Source organism: Natator depressus, chromosome 9 (genome assembly GCF_965152275.1).
Source record: "Natator depressus isolate rNatDep1 chromosome 9, rNatDep2.hap1, whole genome shotgun sequence".
In the NCBI taxonomy this organism is placed as follows: domain Eukaryota; kingdom Metazoa; phylum Chordata; order Testudines; family Cheloniidae; genus Natator; species Natator depressus.
In genome coordinates, this window is record NC_134242.1 from 73698093 (window position 1) to 73712322 (window position 14230).

Sequence of the window (14230 nt, forward strand, 5' to 3'; positions counted from 1 at the left end):
CTTACAGCTGGTGAAATCCTTGGCTTTGGGCTATTCAAAGATTTAATGCAGTTGTGGGACCTGGTGAGATCCCATCCATCCTTCATACAGTTGAACTAGATCGGGGACCAAACATGCCCCAATAACTTAGTTATATGTATCGTATACAAAGGACTTAAGAAATGTTAACATCTTTTAGCTACATAGACTGCTGTGAGCTACACAGACCAAATCTTCCCTACCTACCTAAAGTAAACATATGGTCCTCGTTACTGTAGTATTGAACATCTCAATCTTTAATGTAGTTATCCTCTTGATATGCCGTGAGTGGAGGTGGTAATATCCCCATTTTTATGGATAGAGACTGAAGCAGAGAGAGACTAAGTGACTTGCTCAGGGTTACACAGCCCTGGTGGAGCAGAAGATTTAACCAGAGTCCCAGGTTCGTGTCCTAGCTACTAGACCGTCCTCCTTCTTGTCTCATCTATCCTTCCAGGTATTGCAGAGGTTCTATTCAAGACTCATATAGGGTTGAGTTCCGTGTATAGTGACCCTAATAACCTCCATAATTCATTTCCTCATTTGGTCACTTACTATTAGAGCTGGTTAGGAATTTTTTGGAATGTGTTTTTCTTGGTGGAAAGTATTGATTTTTTTTTTAAACAAATCTTTTGTTGGAAATGTATTGGTTTCAACAAAACAATTGGAAGGGGGTGGGCGGGAGACACAGAAATACCCCGCAATAGCTAGTAGCCCAGTGAATGATTGACTTGAACCTGAGTCTTCCACATCTCAGATGAGTGCAATAACCACAGTTACAGTTGTTCCACTTTGGCCCAATGAATATTTAACTATTCATACAAAGAAAGGATTTTATAGTCGGTGGTTAGGCAGAACAGCACTTGAACAAAGGTCTCCCATATCTTATGTGAATGCTGTAGTCATTGGGCTGATGTTTGTTCTGGGGTGCCTCTGGTTTTTTTTGCAAAAATTTTTGAAAGGTCTGTTTTTGTTCCACATTAGAATGAAAACAAATGTCAAAATCTCAATATTCTGTAAAATGGAATTCCTGCTTTACATCCAGACCTACTTAACAGTGTCAGGTGAGACTTATCTTATACCTACATCCCCTTCTGGAAGCATGCAAAACCTGTACTATAAGATAGCTAACATATGCAACTCAGGTGATCAGATACCACAATGATGACATTTCAGTCGGGTACAGATACAGTTGATGCATCTTTTATAATAAGAACAAGTCACTGTAATCAAAAAGGAAACAATTGCCACTGAAAGAAACTTCTAGGTAGTGGGGGAGGGGGAGGTCTCTGCCTGTGCACAGAAATGTGGAATTTCCCAAACAAATCTCAGGAACTTAATTAGCAAGATTGTTGTCCTTTGAATCTCACTAATGTGGCAAGTTCTGCACAGGCTTTATTTAAAAAGAGAGAATACTTTTTTTTGGAAAACCTTTTCAAAATAACTGACATTTCAGTAGACACATTTTATTTAAAACATTAATGTGGGTTTGTAAAAATCCTATCCCTTTTGCAGAATAAAGGACTGGCTCATCCTGTGTCCCTTTGAGAGAATGTTAGGGAATCTGTAAATCTTAAGTAATATAGTTGCAGTCACTTAGCATGGTCAAGAGTATTATAAGAGTGAAGACCATCTTCATGGAAGCATAGTATTTAGCAGAAACTTTTACCTGATCTAAATGCAATGTGTTTACCTGTTGCTCCAAACTTACGAGCTCTCCTTTATATGTGGTGGTTTTACCTTGTTGACTGTAGATCTTATTCCTGCACCCCGGTGGTATTGCATTTATAAAATGCCCACTTCTGCTGTTTTGATTTTTCTTTTATTCTTTAATTCTGTTGGAAAGACAAAATGAAGAATTTTAAGTAGGGGGTAATCCAACCAGTTTTTGACCTTTGAGAATTGGATTCTCTCATGGTTTGGAATTGTTGTCAACCTGTTGGAATGCTCCACTTCTGCTCTTCTCTTCCTCTAGCTAAAACCTCCAGGCACATTAAAGCAAAAAAACTCCCTAAACAAGCTGAGACATTTAAGTAGTGTTAGAACTACTGTGGCTATCCTTTTTTTTTTAAGGGGCCTCTGATGACATTGAAAGTTTCTCTTGTTGGAGGAGTTATGGAACTCAGGCTGTTGTGTAATGTGATATTTTACTGTAGTAGACATATTTCAGCCTGTTGACTAAATCCTACTTAGCCAAAAGGCGTGATTTTAAAGGAAATAAAAAAAAAATTAATGTATTCTCCCAAATTAATACAGTGCACTCCCAACCAGTCACGGGATCCACTGAAGCTGTAGCAATGCATTTAAATTAGAAAGCAAATTACACTTTAACTTCATGTAGACAGGCAGTTTGGCATTGAAAGGTTGGTTGGACCTTCAAAGCTGTTCATCTGAAAAAGTAAGTTTTCACCATTAGTATTGTCTTGGCTTATAGGATATGATTTTAGTCTTGTCTTTTTGTATGCAGAGGTTTCTTTTAATCTGTACTAACCAGCAACCTAGAGCACCTTTTAAAATGTATACAGTTTGCTGAAAAGTACTGCTGCGGTTAGCTTTTGTGTTGATGGTTTAATATTTTCAGCCTTTTAATAATTACAACGAAGTTGAATACTGAAGAGCTGAGTGATTCCACTGTCTCTCATTCTGATGGCACTTGTTGGTTCTCACTAGCTACGTTGTTTCCTTTCACAAGTTGCCTGTGAAAGGATTAGCCTATATTTTCTAGTTCACATATTTATTTCTTTTCTGAAGATAAATGCACCCAAGGATCTAGATGTTCTAAATTTAGTTTTGTGGCCCCCGAAATAGATACATATTATTTACTTGATGGGCTAGAATAATTCCTTTATCCTTTGCATATAACAATCAGAAACTTTATTAAAAATAGCTGAATATATCTCAGTGGATAAGCCATTTGCCAGTAATAACTTCTACTGAAAAAAGTAATCTGAAACGCCAGAATTCAAGTTAGTATTTTTTTGTGTTTCTTTATGGGTGGGAGTTAGGCTTGATATTTTATTTAGTATTTGCTGTATAACATTTTATGTAAGGTAATGGATAATGCTGAATATTAAACCTTTGCTGAATGCAAGTAATTCTACAGAAGATTAAAAAGCTAGTGACTCACTTTATCATAATTTTGACTTTTTGTAGGTCAATAGCACAAAGTTTATGTGCCCTTGTTTAAAACTCCCTGGATTGTGTCTTGCAGTCCATGAGTTTATCTGAGGATTTGTTTGAGGGATGGTGGTTATAATTCACAAGTGAATAATCCAGCATTGTAGTCTCCAACAATGTAAGACTGTAAAACCAGGTTTATAAACTTGAATATTTCTTTGGACTAAAAAGTTGGTATACAGAGTTAAAACTAAAAGGATATATCTCTAGTAAACACTTGACGAGAGGTAGAATTTGAGGATGATAGAAAATATTTGTTTGCAACCTTTTAGTCTTTAAATTTGCAATCATGTATCTAATGTGTATTGATCTGATAGCTTATCTGGAAAATATTAGAACTAAATATTATTTTAAAAGTGCACACTGCAGGTGAGTCAACTTTTGGTGATCCAAAAGCTTGTTTTTTATGAAGTCTAAGTAGTCAACCACATTGACAGAGTTCAGTAAGTGAAACTGTGGTTTAGTAGCAAGAAACTTGGGATGTGGCATATTCTAGTATACTTCACTGGGTCCAATAGAGCGAGTTTTAAAGATCAATAAAGAAAGAGAATGGACAGAAAAAACTAATACTGGCGAGACAAAACATATAACAGGAAACTGCTAATTAAGGTAACTTTTGACTACCTGCCATCAAATTCAGTAATTTACTGTATATGAGTTGACAGGAATGCAAAAGTATGGGTATGCAGGATGTGTGGAAAGTATGCTGAACAAACAGCATAATGTATTTTGAGGGGAAAAAATACATCTAGGCGTTCACCAAAGTTTTCATACCTGCTTGCCTAAAGTTGAGCTCTTATGGGGGCCTACAAGTGTTTGGCATGCCCGTAAATCTGGCCACTAAAATGTAGGTGCCTAAATACAGATTCAGGAGATTAATTTTAGGTAACCAGGCTTGAAGTTCTGGCCACACCTTACTGTTGATATCAGAGTGCCTTATAGAACGTCCACAGATCAATAACAAGATCACTAATCCATTGTTTGCAATGGTGGCTTGCATACAAAAATGTTATCTAATAAAAGTCTTTTATGGAGAAAATAATATGTACATCTGTATTATTTAAAACATCTAAAACTAGTAGTAGTTTGGTTTGGGTATCATATATGGAATACAAAGCCTTTTACTTTCCAGTCGCGATTGATAGTAACACCTGATGCCTTCAGCAGCCCCTCCAGAACAGGGTAGCGTGAGTAAGCTTCCGCTTATACTGAATTGTACTTCTGTTGTGGATAAACAGTGTTCATTCTCCAGAGTTGTTGTTATGGCAATTTCCATGAACACTACATGTACTTAAAAGTAAAATAATAATAAAAAAACCGGATAAGTCTGGTAAATCTCAAGTGGTGGAGTGCATAAGAGAGAAGTTGTACTATGTGTTCATGCACATGCGATGCACAGCTCCAGGTAGCATGTTAACTTTCCCCTCTGAAGTTTCTCACTGAAGATTTTTTGTGTACAGTTCAGTGGCAAGCTGTTTTAAAAAGTGTTTTGGAAGCATCCAGAACCTTCAGGTAGTGGCATAGGGATCTGCAGTCTTGAGGAAATGGAGTTTGTTCATATTGTTAGGAAGAGGGGGCAGAACTGGCTAGCATCTGATTAACCAGCGGTCAAATTAAGAGATACTTGTTTAATGTGAAAAAATCATCTAACTCGGATAAAAAAGATATCTAAAATAAAAAAACTAGGAAGAGACCGAAGTTAGCTGAAACCTCAACTTTTGCTATGAACAGCATCTTGAGTACATTAAAAAAAAAAAAAAAAGAATACTACCACTTTTTTCTGGGTTGCATTTTGCTAACCAGATTTCAGATTTAGTTTGTATCAGATTTCACTACTTCAAGAATTAAACCTCTCCTAAAAATCACATGCAACAGTGAAGGAAGAGATGTATTGGTAAACATCCTATTCTTTCTCTTGATATTTTAGATAGGCCAAAAAGAGTAGGTAAAATTTAAAATCTGGCTTGTATTTAGCTGTGTAACCTAGTGTATTGCCTGAATTTTCATTTCCAGAAATAAAAAATATTAGTTCACTAACATGTTTCTCATAATATTTATATTATTTAACATTTTCCTGAGTGGTGTGTGTGCCACATGAGGGTGGAGATATTGTGATAATTACTAATGTTTTGAATTGCATGGTAATTGCTATATCAAAATGAATAATTGGCCTCACCCTTTTCACCAGGTTTTTCCAGTTTTTAAATTAATATATTGCATGTTGAAGCAGGGCATATCCTTTTATTTTTGTGTTTTTTAAGTTTCAACTGTTAAGCCAAATTTAGTGTTTGTTAGTGAGGAGGAAAAGTTTAACTACAGGACATCTACATTACTAATTTTATAAATTACATGTTTTTAGTATGTTGGCTTACTGTACTTCTAGTTGGTTGAGAAGCTGAGAAAGGAAGATTTGTTACAGGTGGGGTAGAGTTTTAATTAAACTAATTTCATTTCTTCCAAATTGTTGGTATTAAATCTACACAATAGTACTCCTATTTTTCCTTTTCTTTTTACATACCAGCCATTTTAAAATGATCTGTTCACAGACAAGTTTCCTTCTCTGTGGCATCTATAATTTTGTTCCTAATTTTTAAAAAATCCTGTAGACCTCAATTCCTCCACTAGAAATGGTAGTACCTCACAAAGTTTGAGAATTACTCAGTTTGCCAAGGTAGAATTATCTAGATCAGTGGTTCTCAAACTAGGGGCGCCGCTTGTTCAGGGAAAGCCCCTGGCGGGCCGGGCCGGTTTGTTTACCTGCTGGGTCTGCAGGTTTGGCTGATCGCGGCTCCCACTGGCCGCGGTTCGCTGCTCCAGGCCAGTGGGGGCTGTGGGAAGCGGCGTGGGCCGAAGGATGTACTGGCTGCTCTTCCTGCAGCCCTCATTGGCCTGGAGCAGCGAACCATGGCCGGTAAACAAACTGGCCCGGCCCGCCAGGGGCTTTCCCTGAACAAGCGGTGCCCCTAGTTTGAGAACCACTGATCTAGATCCATTGAATAATGGCGAGTATAAAAATTTTCAAAATAATTTTAAGGACATATAGTTATGGAATCTCAAATTATTTTTCAAAATATTCTAGTAAAGAAAGAATTTATGCTTGATTTTAACTTAATAAATATTTCCATGTTTTCTTCGATAAATCTAAGACCTGTTCATAATCTTTCCTTCTTAAACTCTAAATTAGCTCACTGGCAAACTACAGTTTCTTAAACGGTGTGGCAGACATTTCCTAGCAAGAGTGGGGAAGGCACTGTACGCAATGTGTGACATAAGTGTTGTGCACAGCTTCTATTTTTAATTAATCCCTAGTCAATCAGCACAACGTAGCAAAATTTACAAAGCAATTTGTTAAATGAATAAGCTGCTGTCTCTTTGTAGTCTGACCTGGTTCAAAATTGCAGCTGTCAATCCAAAAGGAAACCCAACTTTCATTTTTGCTTGCTTTATAATATTAATCAGATTAGCAATGAAAATATTTCTGTTGGAATTGTGTTGTAATGCTATTCTAACTTACCCCTGTCTCTCTAATGTAGCTGCTGCTGATTAATCTTTTTTCCCTCCTAGCTGAACGGTCTTAAAATGGTGGATGAGCCCATGGAAGAAGGAGAACCATATTCTTACAATGTAAGTACGTTTTGATGAATATAGTATTGGATGCTTATTGCTTGCATAGAGCCAGGGGGGAAGCCCTTTTAAAAGATTTACCCACTGTAGCAGCTGTGCACCGTGGTTTCGGCCACAAAGCAAGCAGTATAAACAATTGGAGATGACTGAATGAGGCTGCCTTCCAGTTGGAGGCCAGGTCAAAACCCAGCCCCTTTCCTAATCTTTCATTTCCTTGGGATGATCTCAACTGTTGATTTTACAGTAGATATATAATAGAGCAAAGAGATTAATTCCGGTTTTCTTATTCCAAAGAAAAAAGCAGGCCTGTACCCCATTTTTGACCTTTTTGAAAACTGACTAAGCATCTCAGGAAGATGATGATTCATGTTTTTTTTTTTCTGGAAAATGTTCCCTTCTCCAGATTATCAGATTGGTTTATGGCCCTCAGTTTCCTCATAGCTTCTTCCAGGTTTTCTCCTGATCAAGGCGTGAAAGTATACATCTTGCTCCCACGTATTGATCAGAAGTATGCCTAGGATGTGTATCAGATTTAAACTGGGCAACGACCATTTCCATTTTATGATATATCTTGTGCTGTCTGCACTCCACAAAGTTGTTCACTTAATATCTGATGATGGTGACTGATCATTCTTATCCTCATAAGTAACACATAACCTTGCCAAGATGACTGGCTCATAAAATCTCCATTTAAGTTGAGGTATAATGCTCCCTTTTCAATTCTTTGGGGTTGAGGAGAAGGTAGAAAAGTCCTGTACTGAGCTTGACTCTGCTGTTGATATTTATAGCTGCAATTCTGAAAGATACCTGGCGTGAATCTTTTGGCCACAAGCCTGCAAGCTACATATCTGATGATTTATTTCAAAGCAAGCATCTGAAGTTTGATAAATGTTTTTCTTATTGGGGACACGGTTCATTTGCAATTATGTCTCTACACCTCATTGCTTCTCAAGGTTCAGAGGAAGATTCTCAGCTCTTTCTATAAAATGGGTTCCTTAAAGGAGTCTCAAGTTGGGTGCCCAAAAATTGACAGTCTATCACTTTAAAAAATCGTGGCCTGTTTCTTTTTATTGGGCTGTTTGGATCCTGGGCTGCTAACTAGGAATTCTTAAAATTTCTGTGAATCTTCCAAGACCCACTTAATTTAAATATTTTGATTGATCTAGCCCAGGTTATTTAGTCAATTTAGTTTGATTTGAAAGGGAGAAAACTTGTCAAGCTTCAGGGCATGAGCTACTCGCTGGCAGGGATTAGGAGAGAACTTTTTCTTGCTCTATACTACATTAAACGAGAGATTAAATGCTTTTATGAAGTGGTTTTCAATGCCCTCTGAAGCTTCAGGTGCTAGAACAGGGATACTGAACTTGTGTGGATTGTTTGAGAGACTAAGTGGGTGAAGTGTAATACCTTTTATTGGACCAGATTTTGTTGGTGACAGATTATTTGGTCAGTTATGGCAGATCTTGTGTTGGGTGATGGGGCTTAATGTATTACTATTTTGGCTTTGAAAACGTCAGTCACCGTTTTTACTGTAGTTGTTTTGGTAGTTTGACTGTACATCTTCTGAAGTGTCTGTCAGTCCCATAAGATAAATACTAAGTTGTGTAACCTGCCTATTGAAAACAAAGATATAGTCATTTTGACCTTTCTGTGAAGGTGGCCTTTTTAGAAATACTGTACCAAAGACAGATCCTGTCCAATGTTTTGTCAAGTTACATCCCCAAAACATGTTGAATATTGGTACTTTCCGTGCAGAATCAATCTCAAACTAAGGTTTCAGAGTAATCTCAAACTAAGTAATTCTTCACAGTAAAAAGCCTAAATTTATAATGGGAAAAGTAGTTTCTCAGCAAATATGATATCCATAGCTTCTGGATGGGCCCCTGGAGAAGAGGTGTCAGATAGACCTTATATGTAATAATAGCCAGTATGTGCGCTACTACATTACTACCAAAATATCTGAGTCTTCTTTAAGTGGTGTAGATTGTGAGCCTGGGGCAGCAACTCTTATTTTGTTTGTACATCTTCCAGCACAATGGAATAAACAGACTCCAATTTGGTAGAAATCTGTTCCACATGGTAAACGGAGATGAGCAGTAGGTTGTGTCAAAGCCCTTTGCTTTACCTGAACTAAAGGAATCTCTCAGAGCTTGCCTGATCCGATTGTGAAGCGCTTGGAGCCACCCTCCCCTCATGCTATAAATAAATTATTGGGCAACAAGCCAAAACTGATAGTGATATCGCTGTAGGTGCTGGATTATCTCCACTTCAAGCTGCTGAAACTAACTACCTCTTATGTAAGCAAGCGAGTCAGTGAGGCTTGGCACATGCTAAGCCCTGAAATGGATGATGTTGCCCAGGCAGCAAAGCACAAAACCACTTAACCAGATTTGTAATCGAGGGAGACTAGACTAGAAATAAAATAGAAACGGGTTAATATATTTTCAGTGTTCAACCTGAATGAACGTAAAGAAGAATAGTGTAAAATAAATTAGCATTTAGAAATTTTCAGTTTTAATTATATCAGATTTGTTGGGGAAACTTGTAGTCTGAGAGTGACCCTTTGGGGAAAAATATTAAAATTTAAAGTTTATGATCAGGGTCAGATTATGTGGAATTATACTTGTGGTGAAATGTATTTGCAAAGGGCAAGTTACTGGGCACAAGCCAGAGTGTGAATCTGTAGTGCATTGTCTTGCTGCAAACTAACTTGCCGAAGCTACTCCCAAAAGCCAGAGTGTACTACAGAACTTCTAGTGCCTGATAGGAGCATCTGCACAGCAACTAGTGTGTTGTAGATTCACACCTTGGCTTGCCATGCACTGACTGTGTAGACATGCCTATAGCAAATACACTACAAATGTACCACACTTTGGTAGTTGCTTCACCTAATTGAAATTTATAAAAGTAGCATTGGAATTTGTTAATTTTTTTTATGCACCAAAAAGTAAAACCGAGCATCTTTTTTTTTTTTAACCTATTCATTCTTTGACACGGGTGTCGCAGAGGTCTCTGCATGTTCAGCAAGGGTGCCAAGTTGCAACTCTCTAATAGTAGAGAATACTAAATATAAAATAAGCTGCTTTTTAAAATAAATGTTTTACCTTTATAAAGCATCCTTTATAATTGACTTCTTCTTTATTTTAATTGACATTAGCATGAAAAACAAATTTTTCTCCTGAGTTCCCCATTTAATAACTGTCAGTTTCCACAGCAACCAATTGTGATGTCAGAGGATAATGATTCAAGGTGGGTGATAAACATAAGAGCAGATGAACTCTTAAGAAATTTGTTTTCATGCAAATGTTCTAAGTATTAAGGAACAAAAATGAAGACAGTGATGTTGAAATAGAAAGACTTCTAAGTAAAATGTTTCTCTGTCTTAATGTGAAGCATCAACAGCTATTTAAGATTTTATTAGGCAGTTAAATGTATAACTAAAGAAATTCTTGCTGTCACCAGGCAACTTGAATTTTGCTAGTATTTCTTTCCTGCCTTTTCTTTAAAGCAAAACTTATGCTATGTCTGCACTAGCACTTTTGTTGGTATAACTTATGTTGCTCAGGGATGTGAAAAAATACCCTTCTGAGCGACATAATTACACTGATAGAAGTGCTGGTGTGGATGGTGTTATGTCGGCAGGAGACGCTTTCCTACTGACATAGCTACTGCTGCTTGTTGGGGGTGGTTTAATTATGTAGATGGGAGAGCTGTCTCCTGTAGGCATAGAGTGGCTACATGAGTGATCTTGCAGCGTCACAGCTGCATCAGTACAGCTGTGCTGCTATAAACTTGCTAATGTAGACATAGCCTTAAATTCCTAATATGTGTAGAATGAAAAGCAGTTGGAAAGGCGATTTTGGTTCTTGTATTGGATGGACTGGGGCTTGGATGTAGGAACTTGTCTACATTAGGGATTTTTGCACCAGTGTGGTTCAGCTGCTGTTTCCTTGTGCTGATAGAGAGAACCATACTTCTTTAAAATGAAGTAGCTTTGCCACTGCTCCTACCAGAACACACTGAGGAGTGGTATGGAAGTGGAGGGTATGGAAATGTAGTAAGTTGTGCTGTGCTTCCTTAGCTTACCACACGGGTGGGCAAACTTTTTGGCCTGAGGGCCACATCTGGGAATAGAAATTGTATGGCGGGCCATGATCCCCACAAAATTGGGGTTGGGGTGCGGGCTCTGGGGTGGGGCCAGAAATGAGGAGTTCAGGGTGCGGGAGGGGGCTCCGGGTGGGGGAGTGGGGTGTGGTGGGGGGGATGAGGAATTTGGGGTGTAGGAGGGTGCTCCGGGCTGGGATAAAGGGGTTTGGAGACCGGGAGGGGGATCAGGGCTGAGGCAGGGGGTTGGGGCGAGGCTCAGGGGTGCAGGCTCTGGGTGGCCCTTACCTCAAATGGCTCCCGGAAGCCGCAGCAAGTCCCTTCTCCGGCTCCTACATGGAGATGTGGCCAGGCGGCTCTGGACACTGCCCCGTCCGCTCCCATTCGCTGTGGTTCCTGGCCAATGGGAGCTGCAGGGGCGGAACTTGGGGCGGTAGCAGCGTGCAGAGTGGAAGCCACTGGCTGCCCCTATGTGTAAGAGCCGGAGCGGGGGCCATGCCGCTGCTTCCAGGAGCCATGTGGCGCGGCCCCCGACCCTGCTACTCAGCTGGAGCGGGGCCATGCGGCTGCTTCTGGGAGCTGTGTGGAGTGGCCCCTGACCCTGCTCCCCAGCTGGAACACCGGAGCGGGGCAAGTCCCAGACCCTGCTCCCCAGCAGGAGCTCGAGGGCTGAATTAAAATGGCTGGCGGGCCAGATTTGGCCCGCGGGCTGTAGTTTGACCACCCCAGCTTAACAGGTGAAAAGAAAGGAATTGAGCACTTGTTCTTCTAACCCCCAGTCTGAGAACCCCTGAGCTAAACTGTGTTTTTTCTCTCTCTTCCTCGGACTCAGAAACCTTTCCAACTAAAGTTTTGTGGAAACATATCTGCTAAACATTTCGGTTTTGGTGAAACAGCATATTTTTCAGAAATGGTACGTTTCCTGATGCATAACTGGACTGTCCCCATCCGCCTCCACACTTTGGTTCTGGGTATCTAGTTTGCAAAATTATCAATTGTACAATGTATGGATCTTTGTACTCTAGTGTTTTTAGTCAGGATACAAGTATTTATAGATGTACAATTATCTCTTACTAATCTTATTGTGTGTTCAGATCACTCTATTCACTCCTATAATCCCCCTGCTTTGACTTGTTCCTGCACTCAAATTTTCAAGCTGTTTGCCAGCATTATGAAGATGCCACCTCAGCTATTCATAAGCTTCAGTTGCAGTGACCACTCCCAGCACTTCCACAAAAGGGGAAATAGGTGCTGTCCTACAACTGAGAGGGTGTGGTGGTGATTCTTTTAAAAAAAGATCTTTTTGATTTATTTTTTCTTCTTTTCATCCCTTTCTCTTCTGTTCTTACTCTCTCTAAGCTGGCAAGATTCATGTGCCTAGACAATTGCAGCGTATTGGTGACTTACATTGGGAAGAGATCTTTCAAATCAGTTATGAGGCATTTTATAAAACAAAATATGTATCAGTTATTCTGAGCATGAAACCATGCTGACCTTTAGGGAGGGAATGGTGAAAGGAGGAAAATGAAGGCATCCAGTCTTGGTTTCAAGACATCAAGAGATGGACAATCTACCACTTTCTTTGTTTGTTTAACCTTTGCAGCATCCTTACTGAACCATTCCCAGTGGTTGTTGCCAGCTCCAGAAGAAGCAGAGTTAAGATACATGCCACCCCTGGAATGCATCTTAATTTTGTATTTTCTACCTTTCAGAAGACTAAGATTAGCCACTCTTCTCGTTCTGGAAGGGCACAAGAAACCAATAGGAGACCGTATCGCTGTATTAATGAAGTCTCTGGGCATTTAATATAGTTAAAGGAGAAATGATCTTGTCACAAAACAGAGAGTTAACTTTACAGTTGTAGCTTCTTGCACCAAAGGAAAAAATTAACCTATTTGCCTGGGCATAAAGCTTAATGAGTTAACTCCTAACCTTGGGTTTTGACTTTGATACTTCCCCCAGAAGCATGCACACAGTTTTCCTACTTTTGCCTGTTAATATGAGTAGAAGGACCCTCTAGCTTTGGATATGTCTATCAGGATTCCAAACAAAACAACATCTTATTGTCGCTTCTGACAAAGAAGAGGCTTTTGTGGGGGATGCCTTGAATCAAGACCTTAAGGAGAAAGACTGTCTATTTATAGGAAGCACTGCTTTTCCTGCTTACAATCAGGATCAGCAGAGCTTCCACAGATCATCTGGGAGTTTCCATATCTGTTCTTGGCTCAAGAGACTCTTTATATCTGACCTTGGAAGCTTTGATGCATGATATTAGGCAGTAGCTCTCCCATTCCTCAAACTGGCCATGGAAAAATTTTGATGCCAGAAAGCCAGTCCTCCCACAAAAGGCAGGGTTGGCTTTCCCCTTCCCATCCCCCCCCTTATCTGAGGTGCAATACCATAGTGTATGTATTGAGTTTTAGCTATCTTCCCTCAAGATGTAGCTTCTCAGCATGGGAAGGAACTAATAATGAGGAAGTGGGTAGTAACTGGGCATCTCCAGGACTTGAAAGCAGTAAGCCCAATGTCAGTTCAAGCAAGATTCTCTGGAGTCTATTCACTTCTGTTTGCAGTGCTCAAGAAATTTCAGCATTTTTCTCATTCGATCCGATCTCTTCTACCTTCAAATATTTCAAGGCTCAAATGACCTTTTCTGTTGTTGTGGTAGACCTAAGCACTTAACTTCATTTGAAGGATGTTTATTTGATATTCTAACTGTGTGGCTCACCAGAAGTTTCTCTCTTTCACCTTGGGTTAAATACATCAACAGTACATCATCTCATTTGGTTTCACCTTGGCTCCCAGGGTTTTCTTAATAGTAGCTGCTGTCGTGCTGCACACACAGATTTCCATACTGTCATCTGCACTGCTTATTAGAGAAGGTGCCATCCCTGCAAGAAGCAGCTAGAGTAGTTGAAGACCTGGTGAATCTCCTACCCAACCTCAGATTTGTACTCAACTTTTGAAAAGAGTGAACTGATCACAGCAAAGACTGATCTTTCTGTGAACTGTTTTACATATCACAGGGGTGGCTTTTCCATGAAGAATTCTTAAGCTTAGATAGACTATTCATATTCTGTTGACCGTCACCAAATGATGCACATCCTTCTGTTGTTCAGGTCAATAACTTCATTTGTTGTTTGTTCCAGACTCTTCCTTTTATTCTCAGTTAATTCAAAAGGATGAAGGAATCGCCAGTAAATTTTAATTAACAATATTTTGGCCAAGGCCAAGCATAAATTTCAGCCCCAGATGATTATTTTTGAGAAAGCTAAATGGAACTGAAGCCAGGGATTTAGAATGGATG

General features: G+C 39.4%; 1 protein-coding gene and 1 long non-coding RNA gene across 2 annotated transcripts in view; one reads left to right on the forward strand and one right to left on the reverse strand.

Moving 5' to 3' along the window:
* LOC141993566 (uncharacterized) overlaps positions 1-1861 on the reverse strand; it is a 40298-nt gene extending 38437 nt beyond the window's left edge. The window contains exon 1 of the long non-coding RNA XR_012640892.1: positions 1688-1861. This is a non-coding gene — a long non-coding RNA (uncharacterized LOC141993566). The remainder of the gene's footprint in view (positions 1-1687) is intronic.
* The window catches only part of RPS6KA6 (ribosomal protein S6 kinase A6), a 73177-nt gene that overhangs the window by 6803 nt on the left and 52144 nt on the right, over positions 1-14230 (forward strand). Inside the window, exon 2 of the mRNA XM_074963110.1 lies at positions 6760-6819. Within this exon, the coding sequence (XP_074819211.1) occupies positions 6760-6819 (60 nt within the window). The remainder of the gene's footprint in view (positions 1-6759; positions 6820-14230) is intronic.